The sequence below is a fragment of the Oncorhynchus mykiss genome, chromosome 7 (genome assembly GCF_013265735.2).
Source record: "Oncorhynchus mykiss isolate Arlee chromosome 7, USDA_OmykA_1.1, whole genome shotgun sequence".
NCBI lineage: Eukaryota > Metazoa > Chordata > Actinopteri > Salmoniformes > Salmonidae > Oncorhynchus > Oncorhynchus mykiss.
In genome coordinates this window covers 54,024,333-54,045,379 of record NC_048571.1, presented here as the reverse complement: position 1 = coordinate 54,045,379, position 21,047 = coordinate 54,024,333, and the positions used below count along the sequence as shown (strand labels likewise).

Here is a 21,047-nt window from a genome sequence, read left to right as displayed (position 1 = left end):
TCTTTATTAAGTCTACTGAGGCAGGAATGTATTCCTAAACATCACTATGCCTGTTCATTCTCCTATATCTATTATGTAATTTAACTGTTGTATAAGAAACCTGGCAGCCACATGGCCAGAGTCTGTACTCTGTTCTAGCTCAGAGCAGTTGTACTGCACCGTTATTATCTCTTAATGACATACAGTGAGAGACAGATTTATGATGAGCCAGGGGCTGAGCCTGGCAGTCACCCAGACTTTAAGGTATGAGACTGTCCAGGAACAGCCCACCTGCCTCGCTTCAACCTCATCCTTATCATCCTTATTAGAAACACAGGTCTGGGATCGGCACTTACTCCATAGTCATCTGGGAAACCACATCAAAGCTGGTGAAGTCAGCGTTGGCAAAGTTGTCTTTGTACTGGCCCATCTTGATGGCATCCAGCCACTCGTCCACCGTGCTGAAGCTGGAGAAGTCTGGAACACTGCGGTCCAAGAGAGGAAGATGGACACTGGGGAAGATACATATACTAAGAGTCAAACACAGCACTAGAGACACTGTCATAACTCTCTCACCTCTATGATGGCAATCAGTACGTTTGGAACAGACACAAGAGTGGAGAGCCTACACTAGATTAGTTTTAAGGACAAAACAAAGTAGCCTTGGCGTCATCTACTGGAAGCCATTTTCAGAGTTGATTTCTTATAAAATGTTCTTTCCAAATGGAGTGACAGGCTTAGAAGAGCCAGCCCTCTGGGCACAGAAGTCAATTTAACGTTTATTCCACGTTGGTGCAATTTCATTGAAATGGTGTGGAAAGTACATTGATTCAACCAGTGTGTGCCCAGTGGGAGTATCCACACAGTTTCAGTGGAAAATCTAAGTCTCTATTCTACACACCATCAAAAATGAAAATATAGCATAGGCTATATGGATTTCAGTATATTGTAGCATCCATAGGAATCTGACCCCCAGGGAAAATGTACTTGAAAATTCATGGAAATGACTTGATCTATGAAACCAACGGATTTTATTTACATAACCACTCGGCGCCAAAAGAAACAGGAGACAGTAATTGGTTGAAATAAATTGTACCATGAATATCAAAAGTGTAACCAAAAATGTAATTGTTTTTCCATCTTTGAAGTCAATTGCACTACATCCTCCTGGAAATATGAAAGTAGTATTTGAGCCCAATCCTGGATATTGTGATGACTGGCCAGGAGAGACAGAGGAACACTTTCACTCAAACACACTAATTGACAGACAGACAGATAAACCCACAGATAAACTGATGGAGATCTAAGGAGAGCGTGCTAAGTGTTCCACTCACCCTGATGACAGAGGGGTCATGGCCTTCAGACTGTTGGGGTTGCGGATCATCTTGTCCAGGTTGTTGACAATCTGGCTGAACTTCGGCCGGTTGTTACGGTCCTTCTGCCAGCAGTCCAGCATGAGCTGGTGCAGGGCACTAGGGCAGTCCATGGGAGGGGGCAGCCGGTAGTCCTGCTCTATGGCATTGATCACCTGCAGGGGGAGATACAGATCTCTAAGGGTTGCTATGAGGCTCTACGAGGAGGAGGAGGAGGAGGAGAGAGACGACAATCCCATAGTAGAGCATCCTCTCACAATTCTCAGTGTTATACAAGTCAAAACTGCAGCACACATGCCCACACACATACCTAATCCTGCACACATTATTGCATTAACACTAAGTAGGAAATGACCACCATTACAATTTAGACATTGTTTTGTCTTGGCTGCATACTTACTGTACCAGTTAAGTGTCACACTAAAGTATCAGTCTAATACCAATGGCTCCTCACATCCGTGCAGTCTGTGGCAGCAGTGACTTATTCTCAGTCAGTCTGGCATCAAGAGCCTTTAGAAATTATGTACAGTAATGTTCCTGCCATACAAATATCTAACTGAGAGCCTGGTCCCAGATCCATTTGTTCTGTTTTACTAACTCTATGGTCATTGTCATACCAAAAAGGTATATTTTGAGACTAAGAGTGGCTGTGGTGATGTTGGTGGTGGGCGAGAGATCAGGGAGTTGATGCCTGGCTAAGATTGGGGAACGACCAGCTCAGAGGGGGGTTCTGATGAGGACCCACGATCCTCTGCTCATTATCACTGACATTATGGAGCTTCATTCAGACCCAGATTAATCTCATTCAGAGGCCTCCCTCCCAACCAAGATGCTGATGGAGTAGAAACACTATCTGAAGCCGCTAATAAGATAACCGTCGAGCTCCTCAGTCCCTCTTAGGGCATTAGCGTTCACACTTTCAATTTGAAACTATTTTCATTATCTCTCTCCCCATAATTTGCTCTCTTCTCCACCACCCAGAGGGAGCCTGGAAACAGAGGCTCCAGTCAAGAGCAGGAATAGTCTGCGGAGCGTTGCCTTGCATTCCAAATCATCTTATTATCGCTCTGTGGTAACTGGGGGGCTTTCATATTAAACCCAGGTTAGAAAGTTGCTGTTAAGCCAGGGGAAGAAAACCACCATGACAAAATGGATCTCTATGGGGGTTCACAGAGAGGTAATAACATTCAAGAACAATCGTCTGTATATAATCATCCTTTGTTTGAATAAAATGGGAATATTTGATGCCAGGCTGTTTATTTCTAGTATTTCTGCTTGACGAATTATACAAATTATACATAAAGGACTATACATACGTCTTGATTGGTCATGTCCCAGTAAGGTCTCTCTCCATAGGACATGACTTCCCACATGACGATGCCATAGCTCCAGACATCACTGGCGGATGTGAACTTCCTGTATTGGATGGCTTCAGGGGCTGTCCATCGGATAGGGATCTTCCCTCCCTGAGAAACACAACACAATGAGGGAGCAATCTTATAGAGGGAACTGAGACGGAAACCTGATCGTCACAGTGTCCTGGCTCTACAGAGAGAGATTATTCACAGTAACAATACTCTCTAATCCCAACTGGGAGATGGATATAGCTAAACTCCTGGGACTGGATGTGTGTGATATGGAAACCCATAAAAGGGGAGGAGAGGGCATGTGCGTGCGTTGCCTATGTGTGTGTGCAAGTGTGGATGCACACACGTGTATGTGTGTGGTGTTTGCAGTAAGGTCATGGTACACACCAGGGCGCTGGTGTAGGTGGGGTCTGACGTGTCGTCCTCCAGAAAACGGGACAGGCCGAAGTCAGACACTTTGCAGACCAAGTTGCTGTTGACCAGGATGTTGCGTGCGGCTAGGTCGCGGTGGACGTAGTTCATGTCGGCCAGGTACTTCATGCCAGAGGCGATGCCACGCAGCATGCCCACCAGCTGGATCACCGTGAACTGACCGTCGTTTTGCTGCAAAAAAAAAATAATGACATTATATTACAATATGATACATCCCCAGGGGCCTCTGTGGGCTATGGTTGAATAGATGTGGCTATAGGATGACCTGGGCTGGGCTAAGCTTGGTCTGGTTGGCTGCAGCTGTTCTCCTTCCTGGATTGGCCAAGGCATTACCCCATAGGGGAGTGTCTGGATCTGGCCTGCAGCTGTGCCTCCAACTGTGCACACCTGCACCTTCACCACCCACTACGAGGACCAGAGATCAACTAGGGAATATCAGTGAGGATCATGACGAGAGATGAGAGAGCATGAGCGTTGACAGACAGGCCCAGTATCATGGCCCAGGGATGGGGTGGGGACACAGATGGATCACAGACGGACTAGGTCTGGCTGTGTATTCATCTGGGCATGTTCCCGGCCTATGGTTAGCCAGATCCTCTAGCCTGTGTCTCTGTGTCTCTTCCAAACACTTTTCTGCTCATTAGCAGAGCAGGAATTTCTCCTCACGTCCACCAGCTCCTCATGTACCACAGCAATTAAGTGTTATGCATTATGCATGAGGCTGAAATGCCTCCCAACCACACAGCTCCTCCTGATCTCTGCATCCCTGCACTGTGTTTGCATACTGTACTTTAATTGGGAAGATTCTTCAACCAAAGTCATTTGGATCTGATTAGCAGATAGAGGTATAATTTATTTATTTTTGATCTTAGGCTAATACATGCTCTGTGCCATTAATGATTCTATCCCAATTCCAGTCAGAATATTTTTTTTATATTTTTTCCCCCTCATCAATCTACACACAATACCTTATAATGACAAAGCAAAAACAGGCTTTTAGAAATGTTAGCAAATGTATAAAAAAAAAACTATGAAATGCCATATTTACATAATTATTCAGACCCTTTACCCTGGACTGTTGGAGCACCTTTGGCAGCGAGTACAGCCTTGAGTTTTCTTAGGTATGACGCTACACGCATGGCACACCTGTATTTGGGGAGTTTCTCCCATTATTCTCTGCAGATCCTCTCAAGATATGTCAGGTTGGATGGGGAGAGTCGCTGCACAGCTATTTTCAGGTCGGGTTCCAGTCCGGGCTCTGGCTGGACAACTCAAGGACATTCTGAAGCCACTACTGCATTGGCTGTGTGCTTAGGGTCATTGTCTTGTTGGAAGATGAACCTTCGACCCAGTCTGAGGTCCTGAGCGCTCTGGAGAAGGTTTTCATCAAGGATCTCTCTGTATTTGCATCATTCATCTTTCCCTTGATTCTGACTAGTCTCCCAGTCCCTGCCGCTGAAAAAAATCCTCACAGCATGACGCTGCAACCACCATGCTTCACTGTAGGGATGGTGCCAGGTTTCCTCCACACGTGATACTTGGCATTCAAGCCAAAGATCTCAATCTTGGTTTCATCAGACCAGAGAATATTGTTTCTCATGGTCTGAGAGTCCTTCAGGTGCATTTTGGCAAATTCTAAGCGGGCTGTCATGTGCCTTTTACTGAGGAGTGGATTCCGTCTAGCCGCTCTACTATAAAGGCCTAATTGGTGGAGTACTGCAGAGATGGTTGTCCATATGGAAGGTTCTCCCTTCTCCGCAGAGGAACTCTGGAGCTCTGTCAGAGTGACCATCGGGTTCTTGGTCACCTCCCTGACCAAGGTCCTTCTCCCCAGATTGCTCAGTTTGGCCGGGCAGCCAGCCAGCTCTATGAAGTGTTTTGGTGGTTCCAAACTTCTTCCATTTAAGAATAACGGAGACCACTGTGTTCTTGGGGATCTTCAATGCTGCAAACAATTTTGGTACCCTTCCTCAGATCTGTGCCTCGACACAATCCTGTGTCGGAGCTCTACCGACAATTCCTTCCTTTTGCTCTGTCATGCACTGTCAACAGTGGGACCTTTTAAAGACAGGTGTGTGCCTTTCCAAATCATGTCCAAGCAATTTAATTTACAACAGATGGACTCCAATCAAGTTGTATAAACATCTCAAGGATGATCAGTGGAAACAGGATGCACCTGAGCTCAATTTCGAGTCACAGAGAAAAGGGTCTGAATACTTATGTAAATAAGGTATTTATGTTTTTATTTGTAATACATTTGCAAACATTTGAAAGGAACCTGTTTTCACCTTGTCATTATGGGGTATTTTGTTTAGATTGATGAGGATTTTTATTTAATCAATTTTAGAATAAGTCTGTAACGTAACAAAATGTGGAAAAAGCCAAGGAGTCTGAGTACTTTCCAAATGCATTGTATTTCAGGATGTTGTATATCCATGAATCTGAATTAATTAATGTAAACATTACAGTTTGGAAAACATAGCTTGTCCAAAGAAATGTGTCCCTTGGCACAACTTATCCCGGGTATGAGGTAAAATACCCTGTCCTGCGGGCCTAGATAAGCCGCCAAATATATGTACTGAATTAAATATGACTACTACGTTTTTAAAACCAAACACAATTCAACACAATCACAATCAGTATTTTAATACTTTGAAGCATATTTTAACACAGGCTTTAACACATAACAAGCATTATGTACTTTTTGAAACACTTTTTACAAAGACCGGACTCTGTTGTTACCTCTTAACCCAGCGATAATGCCTTCCATTACATCTGGAAAGAAAGCACTTAAAGTTGTTCAACTTGCCATTGGCAAGACCATTTGCTCAACTTACCCCAAGGCAAACATTTGGACTATATTAGCCCACACAGCTACAAAGATGCACTTTCATGCAAGGTTAAGGACCTCATATTGAATCTTATAGAGGCCCCAACTGATGTACAGTGGTTCCTCCTTTAAAAGTTGCGTCATACTGAGGCACACCTTGCGTGCTGCTGCAGCATTCTGTGGCACGTCATTTCATTCTCAGCCATTTCTTCTGTTACTGCAAGTTATTGCTAGTTGGACCACCAGAGGGCTTCTTTGAAAAGCATTTGATCGTCTTCTGTATTGGCATTACCAGAGAATTGAAAACCTTTTTCTGTAATAACATAGTATATGGGATTGATTTTTAGAAATCTGGCTTAATTCATTTGACTAATATTATGATGTTTCTATTCAGAGAAAAACAAAAAACAAAACCCTCCATTAGGATGGATTGGAAAACATGGCGATATACAACGTGACGGTCGGGAGTAGACTACAGGATTTGAGGATTCTAAATTGTTTGCCTTCATTAGACAACTTTGCACCAATACCGTAAATCAGTGATATTTATTCCCATAGTAATTCGTTATGGATCCATAACTAAATCATCATCTGCATTTTGAAAGAGTATTTTTTTAATCATTTCTGCGTATTAGTTTATTAGGCTACTGTGCAGTCTACAATACATACTGTAGTAAACCTGGGAAAGTGCCTAATTCCTTACGTAAGGGAAAGCAGGCCTTGTCTGTACGACAGAATGCAGGGCACGAGGGAGACCGGTGTTATTTCATAGTTGTGATGTCTTCACTATTATTCTACAATGTAGAAAATAGTACAAATAAAACATCTTAAAAGTATCTACTTTGGTTTAGATACAAGCATCATGAAACATCTAGCACAATAAATTAATAAAAAAATAAATTTTTTGGACCTAACTTGCTTACCACATTTTCCGTGTGATTTTGTCCTTCACATGAAATAATGACCTATTCCTAAATATTTGGACAAATGATTAATTTTGTGTATGGTTTCCTAGAAAGTGGATCAACTTACCCCACTTACCCCTACCATTTTTTCCTGGCCCTCAACTTTTCCTACTTTCTCTGCTTGTTGTCTCCATCCATCTATTAGATGTGATTGATCTACTCTCATTTTCTCGCTTTAACTCCACCTTGGAGATGCATCACAGCAGCGTAAGCTGCACCAGGAGCTGTAGGGGAGCTGATCCTTCAGCTGGCAGCTCCTACCTAAGGTGATCGTCTTAACTGACCCCCTGCTACCCGGCCCTCCTTCACAGAGCGCCACGCTCTAAAGCACTGACGCTGTCAGCAGACGTTGTCATACAGTGAGGAGCCACAGTGATGCTCTGTTGTTTGAAATAAAATGTGCTGTCAAATATGCTTACCACACAGAGACAGACACACAACCCTGTCAAATTCAAGAGTGAGTTGGCATACAGTGTCTCGGAGGTCTGAAGCAGAATGCTAATAAAGTTTGTGTTTTGCACCTCCAGCAGTAGACAGAGCAGCAGTCTGCTGACAGGAGGATGGCTGCCTCCTTTTTAATGGAGGATTTTGATGTGTATTTTGATCCACAGAGGAAGAGTTTACATCTCGAGTTTATTATATTCTCTAATAGCTCAGAGTTGATACTCGTCAGTTTGCTCTCTTGCCCTGAGTCACGAAAGCCTTACTCATTATGATCATTTTGAGAGGTAAACAATGACAACGTGATGAGGAGTGATGAACCTAGGGCTATAACAGAGGTGGTGGAGGGGGACGTTATCCACATAGACTGGCTAGCAGCAACATCAGACATATCTAAACATCAACATAGTGATTTATATCAAACAGTAGAAATAGTTGGCTCTTGTTAAATAGATATGTTTTTCTATATTTTATAATTATGCTGTTTTCACTCACAATTGATTTAAAGTGAAGTAAAACTAATGGGGGGAAAAAATCCTTTATATTTGTGAAGATTTCCATAAATCACTAGCTCTTTTCCACTCAGTTTTTTACTCCTTACTTAAAACCTCCGATGAGTCCAATAAGAGATGAAAGCTTTTGGGCACCCAGTCACATCAGGAAAAACATGCTTCCATTCAGCTGACATGCTACAGACAGAAGCCACAGGACTGGCTGACAGCTGACAGCAGCCTCTCATCTACAAGCCAACTTCATTCTTTGAGAGCTGACATGTTTTCTTCTTAACTCTCGCTAATAACTTGAAACCCTCCCAAGGTGAGGTTAGCTATCTGGAACGTATTTTCTGAGATATGCCTTCTATGAGTTCTGTATTTCATAAAAGATGTTTAACTAAATGTTAAGATGCTGAATAACATGTTAACAGAGGCATTTTGTGACATACGTAGAAAGCCCTATAAGTTTAAGATCCTTTTCCTTTTCTGTGACTCAAACAGGAGGACTGAATGTGGGTTAGTATGATAAATACAAAATGAGAGCATGACTAACTTCACTGAAATGCTAGCCTCACTCACCAGCAGCTGGAGAGCTACTGTACTTAGACTCCATTTTACTGTAGTCAAACATGGGGATCAAGGGGAAATACTGTATAACAGCCAGCGCTAGAGGCAGTGTAATATAAATCAATAATTGGACCAGACAGACACTCAGAGAACATTAATACTGCAGCTTGATTGGGTAGAAAATGCTCACTCTAAGGACACGCTCCAAGGCTCACTGATGGACACTATGCTAAGTAAAGAGGAGTTCCACATGATAAATGTTCTGCATGTTAATGTTCACTTGAAACTAGATGGGTTAGCATTAGGATGTGTATTTAGCAGTCATTTCCCAGAGTGTGTGTGTGTGTCTGTGTGTGTCTGTGTGTGTCTCTGTGTGTGTGTGTGTGTGTGTGTGTGTGTGTGTGTGTGTGTGTGTGTGTGTGTGTGTGTGTGTGTGTGTGTGTGTGTGTGTATGCGTGCGCATGCATCCGTGTGTCTGCATGTCTTTGTCTACCTGTCTATCTGCATAGCCATTAGTGTTAATATTTGACTCAGTGGGACAAAGACAAACAGTGTGTAACTCACTCTGAGGAAGGAGTCCAGTGATCCGTTCTCCATGAACTCAGTGATGATCATGACGGGGGCGCTCTTGGTGACCACACCCTCCAGGTGGATCACATTCGGGTGGTCAAACTGACCCATGATGGACGCTTCAGACAGGAAGTCCCGTCTCTGCTTCTCTGTGTAGCCCGACTTCAGCGTCTTGATGGCCACAAACATCTCCCTCTTGCCTGGGAGCCTCAGGTTCCCACTGCACACCTCCCCAAACTCTCCTACAAGACATAACAGAGAGACAGTTAATGACAGGAGATGTCTGACAGAGGTTACAAACATTCACATTATGAGCCAAAATGTAGTCCCTAATTCATTGGAATACAGACAACATTGAAAATATTTAGTTGTAAAAAATTACTGGCCTTTCTCTTTACCTGCGCCAATGACTTGCTCAATCTTTACAAAAGAGATGTCAATCTCCTTAGCAAACTCCCTCACAGCCTCGTTGGGGTCCTCATATGTAAACGGATCGATATATATCTTCATTCCTGGAGTCACTTGGAAAAAGAAGAAGCCGATATAATTTTGTATTCTGACATACACACAAAAACTCTGCAACCGTGTCTGTATTTAACATTCAGAGTGTGAGTAATGCAGTATGTTATTATGAGAGAGTCAGAGAGGTTAGTGTTAGTGCAAGGTAGGAACGGTAGGTTTGGCTGGGGGTATCAGGACTATAATAATCAATGGGCAATGACATGGTATTCCCAGTGAGTTATTGGCAGTGATAAGGCAGGTTAATGTATGTATAAGTGCCACAGTGTCATAGCAGACCATTAACACCCAGGAGAGGCAGCCAGTCACTATACCAGTATTTCTCTCTGCTCCAGAAAATAAATTGGCTTTCTTAAGCTCTGATGCCAGGTAAATTGGCTTAAGGTGGACCTTAAGTGTTTAGTGACTTAAGTGTCCCAGGTTTCAGTTCTGATTATTCTTGCTCTTACTTCCACATCTGGCCTGAGGTTTTTTAGTACAGTCATGAAACCTGCATGGCGGACTGAACTGAAGAAGTGTTCAGGAACAGATGGAGAGCCCCTTGAAAGTTCCCAGTCAGAACCCTCCTATCTCTTCCCAAACTATAGAACGATCCAAAGACCACCCACCAGAGCATGGCAGAAACCACCTGACACAGGGGAGGACAGCCAGGAAAACTATGACCATAAGTGTGGCGATGAAGACACACACAGGGGAGTGGAACGGTATTATTAGCTGTGAAATGCCCTCAGCCTCTCTGGTAATAATCCCCACTGAATTACATCCTGGAAGAAACAAGTTCTGTAAATACAGCATTTACTGCAATCGGATTTTATTGATTACACATGGGAAAGCTGTCTATATTGATAAGCCTGGAAAGCAGAAGAGCTAAATAGAAAAATGTATAAATAAATAAAACTGAAATAAGCTCAGGGAGGAAATATATCAGACCATTTCTTTTTTAGCTGACTGACGGAGGGAAAAATGATAAGCCATAAGCTCCCAGAGAGAGCCAAACTAGTTTAAATTGCAGCTCCTGAGCTCCAACTTGAAGATTCATTTCTGTTTCATCGAACTCTGGGCCAACATGGAAAACAAAATAATGAATAAAGGCCATTTCTTCACAATCTCCTTAGAATTGTTCAGCAATGGCAAAAGGTGTGCGTGGTATTAGCATGTTAATGAACTTAACAAGCTATGAGAAGACTAAATGCTAATTCCACAACAATGGAATTAGTTGACTATGAAATGAGACCATAGAGCCAATACACATTTGTACACAAGCTATGTTGGGATAAATCCTAGCATGAAGACGGTTGAAGAAAACGAGAGACAAGATTACCAATGGAGAGGTGAGAAGAAGCACAAGGTTGGGAGGTAGCCAAGGACACTACAGTGCCAGGTGGTAGCCATGGAGACAGGTGTGTGAGGCAGCAGAGGGTTGAACGTTAGCCATGGAGACGACTGTGTGAGCCGGTAGCCATGGAGACAGGTGTGTGTGTGTGTTAGCAAGAGTGTGGGGGAGGTGCAAACAGTCACAGAGTGAGAGCGAGGGCTGGGTTACTCACTGTGGCCGCTGGTGTAGTGCTGCAGCTTGTCTGTGTACTCTGAGTCTGCTCGGTCAAAGCCACGCCTCCTGGGAGAAAGACAAAGAGCTATAGCGCTGGCCCAGAGAGGGGGTGTGGTCTATGCACCAGGCCTACCCGCTCCACAGCTAGCTAATGACCACTAAACACAACCAGCCTATAAACTATAAACCCCACCTTAACAAGCTACAGCACCCATTAAAGTACAATAACGAAGTAGGGGAGAAACAAAAAACACTAAAGCGAATGTGTCTAATCTGGCTGGCTTGTTTGACTGTTTTGTGATATGCAGCATTGGTTGGCTGGACTGATGCATGAATGACTCACCGGTTGCAGACGATGACAATGACAACCACTGCGATGAGGAAGACCAGACCTGCAGCTGCAGAGCCGATGATAAGAGGCAGTTTCTCCTGAATGCTGGTGTTGTACTCCTCTGTGATTAGACAAACACACCATCACACACTGAAACATATGGGCCGGTATCTGAGCAAATGCATATGGAGCAAACAGTGGGTGACACAGACAGACAGACAGACAGACAGACAGACAGACAGACAGACAGACAGACAGACAGATAGACAGACGGTTGGAGAGACCAATGGGCATCTTGGTTGACCTCTCTCCAAAGCCCACTGTGCGGGCTCAAATGCCAGCGATATGGCCACCCGCTCGTCTGGAACTGAGAGAGCGTGTTTGGGGGAGACCCAGCTCTCTTCCCTCCAGAGCGTTGCCAAACACAGGGAATCCAGCATGGCAGTAGGCACATAATCTCACAAACACCACCTCAGGTCCTGACTGCTCTGTCTGGGGTGGAGACTGGAGAGGGCTGTGTCATGGGTTGTGTCACAGGGTGGTACTGTATGCATCAAACTGTAATGCTGGGTTCTCTTTTGTCTGGCAGCGTGCTGGCTGCTTGCCGTGGAGGAGAAGAGAGCAAAGGAGAGATCAGGCTAATGATGGCCCTCGGCACTGCAGGTAATGAGATGTTTAGAGAACACCCAGGTCGCTGTGCTAACATCAGATGAGCTGCTTAGGAGCCAGGGGAGAAGCTAATCAAGCACTGTCCTTCTATACAGATTAGACACTTTAATCTGATGTATGGTTTACATTAGGCCACGTTTAATCAAGTACAGTAAACTACAAAAATATCTACATTCATGCATTACCTATCTTATTCAATGCCACAAAATAACTTCCCTGTGAGTTCTGCTGAGAAGATAATGAATGAAATCCACATAAATAAAACAATGGGTGTACTCATTGTTGGAGAGTTGTCTTGTAGAACGCATCTCAAATCATTTCCCCATCAACATCTTTGTGTCTGTTGGGTCATTAGGTCTATGGTGTAATGGTCCAGGTTGGGTTGATGGGCATGCATGGGATGTGATAACTCTGCATCTCTCTATGCTCTATCTGAGTTGAGAGAATGTTAGCTGCACCCTCACCCTCAGTCATGGTTTGGAAGTAGAGCTTGCCGCTGTAGCGGCCAAATCCGGCCACGGTCCTGGCGCGAACCAGGAACACATAGATCGCGCCTGGTTTGAGACCGCGGATGACCACTGTGTTGGTCTGGCTCTTTATGATGGTTGAGTTGTACTCTGTCTGGTCCTGAGAGAGTAGGAAAGAAAGAGGGAGGAAGACAAATCAGTGCCATCCACAGAACAATTACCATACGCATGCATTAATCTCACGGGGCAGCAGGGTAGCCTAGTGGTTAGAGCGTTGGACTAGTAACCGGAAGGTTGCAAGTTCAAACCCCCGAGCTGACAAGGTACAAATCTGCCATTCTGCCCCTGAACAGAGTTTGTTCTTAACTGACTTGCCTAGTTAAATAAAAAATAATTCAGTGCCTTAGAAAAATAGGCTGATGAGCAAAATAACTAAGAGACTCAAATGTTTCTAATGCTGATGTATCTATTTGATCAAGCAGAATGAACAGAGAATGAAAAGCAACAGCCGGAGGCAGAAAGGATGGCAGTTTCAGGTCAGCTAGAATTAGTTTGTTTGAGCTGTGAGTTCTGACAATCAGTGCAACTTTCATTGCCACACCGGTTCATTCTATCCACAAAGCTGACAGGTCTGTCTGGAAGAGGAGACTAAAACTGTGCCGGCTGCTGCCTTAGACCAATCACTCAGCAGCATGATTACAGTTGTGAGTTCTAAGCCACGGCAGGGGCCGGAACAATTGTTTTGACAGCTCTCCTCAGCAGTGTCTGAGAAAATAATTAGACTAAAAAGTGGAGCAGCATGGTGCGCAGTCACAGAGGAGTCCTCTTTGAACGTTGTGTGTGTGTGTGTGTGTTCTGGTCTGCTTGTATCTAAGTGTGTGAGCATGTGTTTGCGTGTGGTAGTATTTGTGACCGACCGACCGCCTTGACGGACAGACTCCTGTCTGTCAAATTTATTGTGAGAAAGTATGCTGTCTGTTGAATAATATTTTTATGGCAGTCAACGCTCCATTGTTTCAACCGCAAATCTCTCTGGAGGGCTGAGAGCGGTTTCCTTTCCCATTGACTGACCGTGATTATAATTGGAAGGGATCAAGCAGAAGTTGTACGCGGGATTCAGAAGTTATGTCTGCCTGCCTCAGTGAACACACTGTACACCAACAGGCAAAGATGTTCTGAATTTCAATTTGATAAAAAAAAATGAGAGCTCGTTTTGCAGTCAGTGGATACCTTATTTTGGCCCTGCTGAGCTGAAGGATGGGCAGACTCAATTATATCTCCATGTGTGTCTGTGTACATGGAGCTGAGATAGAGCAGACTGTTTGTTAATGGGTAGTGTGCAGTGGGTACCTACCTTCTCATAGTACTGCAGTTCATAGTCCAGAATGACTCCATTGGGCTGGTCTGGTTGAGACCAGGACAGAGTGATGCTGTCCACGGTACGACTGATCTGGTGCATGATGGACACTGTCGACGGAGCTGCAGAGAGAGTAACAGATAGAACGGGAGAGATATACAGACACAGAGGGAAAGAAGGAAAGTACATAACAAAAAAAATATAGCATCACAACATTCGGTCACCACGATTAGCTCTGAATCATAGATCTGAATCATATAATTAGTTCAGAATTATAGATGTAAATCATATAATTAGTTCAGAAACATAGATCTGAATCCTAAAATCTCATCAAACAGATATCAAACAGATGCCTACTTCACTGAACTATGTAACGCCATAGTAATAGTGATAGGTTGATAGTTGGTCTCATCGTGACCAGACATGCACTGCATGTAGACAGGTCACAACACACATCATCTGAGGGGACTTTCCAGCACTGACTCAGTACTATTTCCCTGATTAATCCGTGCTTCCCACACTGTCAGGGTGTGAGCGCAGTGTCTTTCCGTCTGGCTGGCTAGCAATCATTCCCCTGGCCGCATCCTCCTAGCAAGACAAATTGCGGAGCAAGCCCATTTTGCAAGGCACATAAAACCAGAGAAAATCACCATAACCACAAGTATGCAATACACAATCGTCATTTTGTTTTTTTCAGCCTTCTATTTGTGTAATTGCAGTCTATGTTTATGCATATTTCTTGTGGATGACAACTTAATACACAATAGTAAACGGTTTGAAAGTGCAAGGACAAGAGTCATGGTCATGGTGGAAAGATATAGAGAATTATAGCATTTATTTTAATCACATAATATGTGGTAATCACTGTGTAGGAATAAGCCAGATCCTTTCAGCAGTAGTTGAGCCGTAAAGGACTGTTGAGTGGGTAGGGTTGTTGGCTGCCTTTATTCTAACAAAACCAAAGGACAAAACTTCCAACTTTCTTTTTGGTAAGGCTGAAGGGTCAGGGAAGGGCATGCGATCCACGCGCCCTCATACAGCCATTAACATTAGTGCAGGGTGCCGTGGATCACAGTGAAGATAATGTAGAAGGTTAAAGCGCTGTCTGGGGCTGGGAGGGCAGGATTTATGGGCCCTGGGCCTCAGCTGCACACACGGCCCTCAGCCAGCAACACAGTGGCTCCCCAGAGCCCCAGCCATAAAGACAGAGGCCACCCCAGCAGCACGCGCTCTCCATGGAAAATCCACTGACTGGAAAACCCTCCCATCCTCCCTCACTCTGCCCCACCCGCCATTATCTCGGAATCTAGGGGAGTGCGTGTAGTTAATATCTCATATATAAATCTCAGTGTTCATTTATTTTGTTGTAGTTCATGTAACAAAATGCTGCTAATTGCTGATGCTATCCACCACGCCATAAAAGCGCATTTCAGATGGAGTTTGGATTAAAATGCACATGTTCAGTACTGTAGTGTAAAGCCCATAACAAATCCCAGTGACCAGTGTGCTGTAAGACATGATGATGGAGAGGGCATTTTATGGCCTATTCGTTCTCACCAACGTGTCAGCCTTGCTTCACATGCCCTCTGACCCCAACAGAAGCCTCCATACTAGGACACTAATCATGAGATACTGTCTAAACAGGGATGTCCCCATATGCCAGCGGCCTTAAACATAAAGCGTGTACAGATAATGAATAGGCAGCCTGTAGTTTCATCTCCTGCAGCACTTGCACAAAGATAGCCTGCGATTCTGCCATGAGCATACATCATCCTCTTCAGAGAGACCCAAATGGGACGAATACTCACAGGCATCTCTTCAATCTCACTGTCCATTGACTTTGTTTGCAGTCACAAGACAGCTTAATAAGACGAATAGTCACTATACCGGGAACTCAGGAATATTACAGATGTACATATATTCAGGACTGCATGTCTTCATGTACAGAGGATGGGCACATGTCAACTTAAAATCTGTCCAAGAAGGACATTGTGGTCTTCCAGACTTGCAGCATGACAGACAAAATATCTGTATTTCACCAAACATAACTACCGAGGAAGAACCAAACACGACTACTGTTACTGGTGATACGGGGAAAATGTGTGTGGCGTGTGGACTGTACTGAAATAATGGTATAATTTTCCACTTGATACACCAAAGCATAGAGAGGGCATAGAGAGGGCTAACAGCAGAGTCTCTACCATGAGGAGGGTGATAATCACCAGCTAGTAAAATATATAGTAAAATAGTCATGGTGGAGCATTCCAAATAATTGCTGCTTGCAACGGTACAGCGATGTGGACTATTTTTCTAGAATCCTAGGTGTTTAACTTTTTCCTGGCAAGCCTTGTGAGCTGACACACTAGAACGATCATCCAGCACAAAAGAGGGTTCAGAGGGAGCGTGAATCTGTGAACAAACACATCAGGAACGGATGTTTGCATTATTTTATCTCAACTACATCCAGGCCCAGAGTTTCTGAATAACATCCCAACATTTTGGAAGGTAAACCAACAATACTGTGTTATCTGTAGATGGGAGGGTTTACATGAGAGACCCTAAGGCGACACATGCTGAACGCCGAACGAGAGAGCTCTTTTTGTAAAGTTTTCACAGGGTTTCCTCGCAAAGTTTGGTTTATATACTTTTTTTGGATCCCGTGATGCGGTTAGCCTCAGTTGCAGTGACCACTACTATCTGTCCAGACCAAAAACTCAGAAGTTGTTTGGCGTAGCTAGCTACTAGACTAGCAGGTAGCTATCAAGCTAGCAGGGTATTCCAATAATAGCTTAAATACATCCAGCAAACGCTGTTAGCCCTTGTGGGTGGGAAGTGTCCCAGGCGTGTGGTTGTATTCCCTGCTGCCTGTTGCTGTTTCCCTGCGACCTGAACTGGCTGGAACTGCGTATATATATTTAAGAACATGTTTCTCTAGCACAGGTGAAAGATGTGCTATAGAACCACCCGCCAACCCCTCTTTTACGCTACTGCTACTCTCTGTTTATCAAAGATGCATAGTCACTTTAACCATATCTACATGTACATACTACATCAATCAGCCCGACTAACCGGTGCCTGTATGTAGCCTCGCTACTTTTATTGCCTTGCTACTGTGTATAGCCTCGCTACTGTTATTTTTCACTGTCTTTTTACTGTTGTTTTTCATTTCTTTACTTACCTATTGTTCACCTAATACATTTTTTTTTGCACTGTTGGTTAGAGCCTGTAAGTAAGAATTTCACTGTTGTATTCAGCGCACGTGACAAATAAACTTTGATTTAATTTGATCCCCTGCCATAAAAATTCAATAAAAAGACCAACAACAACATTTTTTACAAGGAGCTGTTTCAATAGCAGGAGAAAAGCTTCAAGAGCTTTGTCTAAATATTGGTGGATACAACAAACACAAGAATGGACGATCTCACCAGAAAAGTGCTAATGGTTGCATTTCTAACCCAGGGAGAGCTTGACGTGATGAAGCAGGACTGCAGCAAGATGGACATTAACTGTACGACCACGAGAAACGACATCAGCACTGTCTATAAATCTATGTTAACAATTACAGGGAAACAGGATTATCTAGAAGGACAATCAAGGTGAAATAACATTGTTCTGGATGGAATCCCAGTGTCTCCACATGAGACCTGGGCTGATTCTGAGGAGAAATTGAGGAAAATGATAACTGAAAAGCTGATGATGGATCACAGGGAGATTGAGCTGGAGCGCACCAAGAGGACTGGAAAAAACCTCCAGGTGACAGACCCAGGTTGATAGTGGTAAAGTCCCTGAGGTTCAAGGACAAGGTGGCTGTTCTGGAGAAAACCTTTTACTGGTTCTAACATTCGACCAATCAGCTTGCTGCCGGCTTTGACCAGATACAATATCTTTGCAGTTGGCACTATGCATTTGAGCAGGTAGTGTTCTCCTGGCGTCTGCCAAACCCAGATTCGTCCGTCGGACTGCCAGATGGCAAAGCGTGATTCATCACTTCAGAGAGTCCAATGTCGGTGAGCTTTACACCACTCCAGCCGACGCTGGGTTCAAGGTTCATTGCGCATGGTAATCTTAGGCTTGTGTGCGGCTGCTTAGCCATGGAAACCCATTTCATTAAGTTATTGTGCTGAAGTTGCTTCCAGAGGCAGTTTGGAACCCTTTGCTGTTCTCTATTTTTACTGATGATCTACCAACAGCATTAAAAGCAACAAAGCCTGTGTCCATGTAGGCTGATGACTCAACCACATCTAGCGAAATAACTGCAACCCTGAACAAAGAGTTGCAGTCAGTTTTGGAATGGGTGGCTAGTAATAAACTAGTCCTGTACCCATCTAAAACTAAAAGCATTGTATTTGGTACAAATATTTCCCTATGATCTCAGTTCTAGACCTCTCAATCTGGTAATGAATGACATGACAGTTAAGCAAGTTAAGGGGACTAAATTTCTTGATGTCACTTTAAGACTGTAAATTGTCATGGTCAAGGCATATTGATGAAATTGTTGTAAAGATGGGAAGAGGTCTGTCGGTGATAAATAGATTCTCAGCATTGTTAGCACCACAGTTGACCAAACAAGTCCTGCAGGCTTTAGTTTTACCTACGTAAATACTGACTATTGCCTGATGATATTGTCAAGTGCTGTCAAAAAGGACCTAGAAAACCTGCAGCTGCCCAGAACAGTGCAGCACGTCTTGCCCTTCAATATACACAGAGGTCTTATGTCAGTCTCTCTTGGTTCAAAGTAGAGGAGAGATATACAAGAAGCATTGTATTTGTTTATGTCTGGTCTGACAGACATACTTACCCCACCATACATGCCATCAGGGCACAGTCCACAAATCCAGAATGAATTCAAGGCAACACACAATAGAGCAATGATCACATGGAACTCTCTTCCATCTCAAATGACTCAAGCAAACAGCAAAATTAGCTTTAAAAAAAAACTAATAAAACAACACCTCTGCCCTATCTGACCGAAATAACTCTTAAGCACATGCATATGTACTGATGTGTGGGTAACTGTCAGTAATGAGGGTAACTGGGGCGACAGGTAGCCTAGTGGTTAGAGCTTTGGACTAGTATCCGAAAGGTTGCAAGATTGAATCCCCGAGCTGACAAGGTAAAAATCTGTCGTTCTGCCCCTGAACAAGGCAGTTAACCCACTGTTCCTAGGCTGTCATTGAAAATATTAATTTGTTCTTAACTGACTTGCCTAGTTAAATAAAGGTTAAATAATTTAATTAAATTAAACTGTCAGAAATTAGGGTCACTTTCAGTATGAACCATTTTGGTTCTATTGTTCTTATTTTAAATGTGTGTAGTTCAGTCCTTAAGCTGTTCTTGTTTACTCATGTTCTGTATTATGTCACGTTCTATGTTTTGTGTGGACCCCAGGGAGAGTAGCTTCAGCAACAGCTAATGGGGATCCTAATAAAATACTTTTAATATACTAAATACTTTAATTAGTAGTGTATTACTGTAAGTAGTAGTGTCAGTGCTGTTTAATGTGAATTAAGTGTAGTGAGTTCCTGTAAAGCCCTTGGATCTGATAAAAGACAATAAGGCTTCGGGCTCTATTCTAGCATGACGCTCCGGCTGGGGCCCAGTAACAAAATATAAAAGGCTCTATTTTGTGCAACATCCCAATAGATGTTTTACTGTTGCGTTTGAACACCTACTGTAGTAACTTCCATAATCAATCAAAGATGGGCTTTACAGAGTTATTAAATCCATGCCAATGTAATGGGGCATGCTTTTGCAAACATAGAGAATCAATTTCCTCAGGCCACTGATCGATCCCATGTACATCCTCTACCCAGTCTACTCTTTGTTCTATACTCTTCTATTCTGCTACACTCATTTGGTGGGCTTTACCTTCCTCCCTCCCCTCCCCTCCCCTCCCTCCCTCCCTCCCTCCCTCCCTGTCTTCCCCCAAGAATGCTGGTCCCCTTTCAGCTCAGCCTATTGATTCTGTTCCCTTCTGAGCTTGATGGGCATCTTCATTAAGCGAGCTGGTGGACTGAGACCAGGCTGGCCTTTGATGGCTGATAGGCATGCAGGATGGGAGAGGCACAGGAGAGGGCCCCCCTGCCCATCACATCTCACCCTGCTTGGGACTGGACAGGACCTGGGTCTGGGTGCAGGACCACGTTGGCCAGCTGGAGCTTCTGCCACCACAGAGACAGAGAAGCAACAGCCATTACAGAGCCATACTCCGAGGGGTGGGAGGCACAGTCATTATAGTAATCACAGTTGCAGTTTGTGGTTTGGAGAGACAATGCCACTTCAAGTGATTTCCCCTTTCTCCCTTTGTTCCCCTTCCCATCTTTAAAACTCTGCACTATTACAATGAAAATCTAGTGAAATGCCAGTCTGCTAAAAAAACAAGGTTGGAGAGACAGAACAGTCAACCTTCTATCTTGGTTGTTGAATCTGGGAAAGTGACTTGGATTTAGGACTTCTCTTTGAATATCTGACTTGCCAATATGCAGCATGGTCAATGACCATGTGGCTATGGTTTGATTTGAGGTTCTAGTGCAGGGAGAAATGCTATGATTTGGGGGGTAGCGAGAACAGATCAGCCCTCGTAAATCCCTGTCCCCTTTCACAGTAAAACTCTGTTTCCTCCACGGCACCGTCTCTCCCAATGGGCCAGCCAGCTGCTCCTCCACCATGCAGTCAGGCAGCCTCCTAAACAGGCTGTTGGTGCTGCCTGCACTCTCTCTCCCTCCGACTGCTCTCCGTTTACGAGGCATGCTTCGAGAGCTCTTAAAGGGGAGGCCTGTATTTGCATATACTTTTAGCACGCTGGCAGCCGGCCCTGTTCCCCATCTGCAATGAATTGTGGGTTTTTAAGTCTCCAAAGAGTTTCCAATGCAGTAAAGCTACACAAGCAAGATTTCAGTTCATCAAGCTTTAAACCATCTGCGCTGGAAAAGATTGGGGCCTTAATGCACTCGTACACAAAAATCTAATTTTAAAATAGGCACTCCAGGGGCTTAAGAAGTTTCAGATGCTTACAGGGAGGTTAGATCTAATCTAAGCACACTACGCCACCAAGTAGTTCTGCTCACCCAAGACCTGAAGCAGAGACTGGGAGAGGAGTGAGGGGACAGTGTTAAGGGGCAAGGTGGGAACTCTCTC

General features: G+C 44.0%; 1 protein-coding gene across 9 annotated transcripts in view; it reads right to left on the bottom strand.

Moving 5' to 3' along the window:
* The window catches only part of LOC110528000 (ephrin type-B receptor 2), a 160,718-nt gene that overhangs the window by 5,713 nt on the left and 133,958 nt on the right, over nt 1-21,047 (bottom strand). For 2 of the 9 annotated variants that reach the window (XM_036983536.1, XM_036983538.1), the window contains exons 6-15: nt 13,908-14,032; nt 12,551-12,713; nt 11,430-11,538; nt 11,085-11,152; nt 9,417-9,539; nt 9,013-9,260; nt 3,107-3,322; nt 2,669-2,818; nt 1,314-1,549; nt 336-491 (exon numbers count right to left, since the gene is read on the bottom strand). In XM_036983536.1, the coding sequence (XP_036839431.1) occupies nt 336-491; nt 1,314-1,549; nt 2,669-2,818; nt 3,107-3,322; nt 9,013-9,260; nt 9,417-9,539; nt 11,085-11,152; nt 11,430-11,538; nt 12,551-12,713; nt 13,908-14,032 (1,594 nt within the window). The remainder of the gene's footprint in view (nt 1-335; nt 492-1,313; nt 1,550-2,668; nt 2,819-3,106; nt 3,323-9,012; nt 9,261-9,416; nt 9,540-11,084; nt 11,153-11,429; nt 11,539-12,550; nt 12,714-13,907; nt 14,033-21,047) is intronic. The other 7 variants (XM_036983541.1, XM_036983543.1, XM_036983542.1 and 4 more) reach the window with 5 other exon arrangements.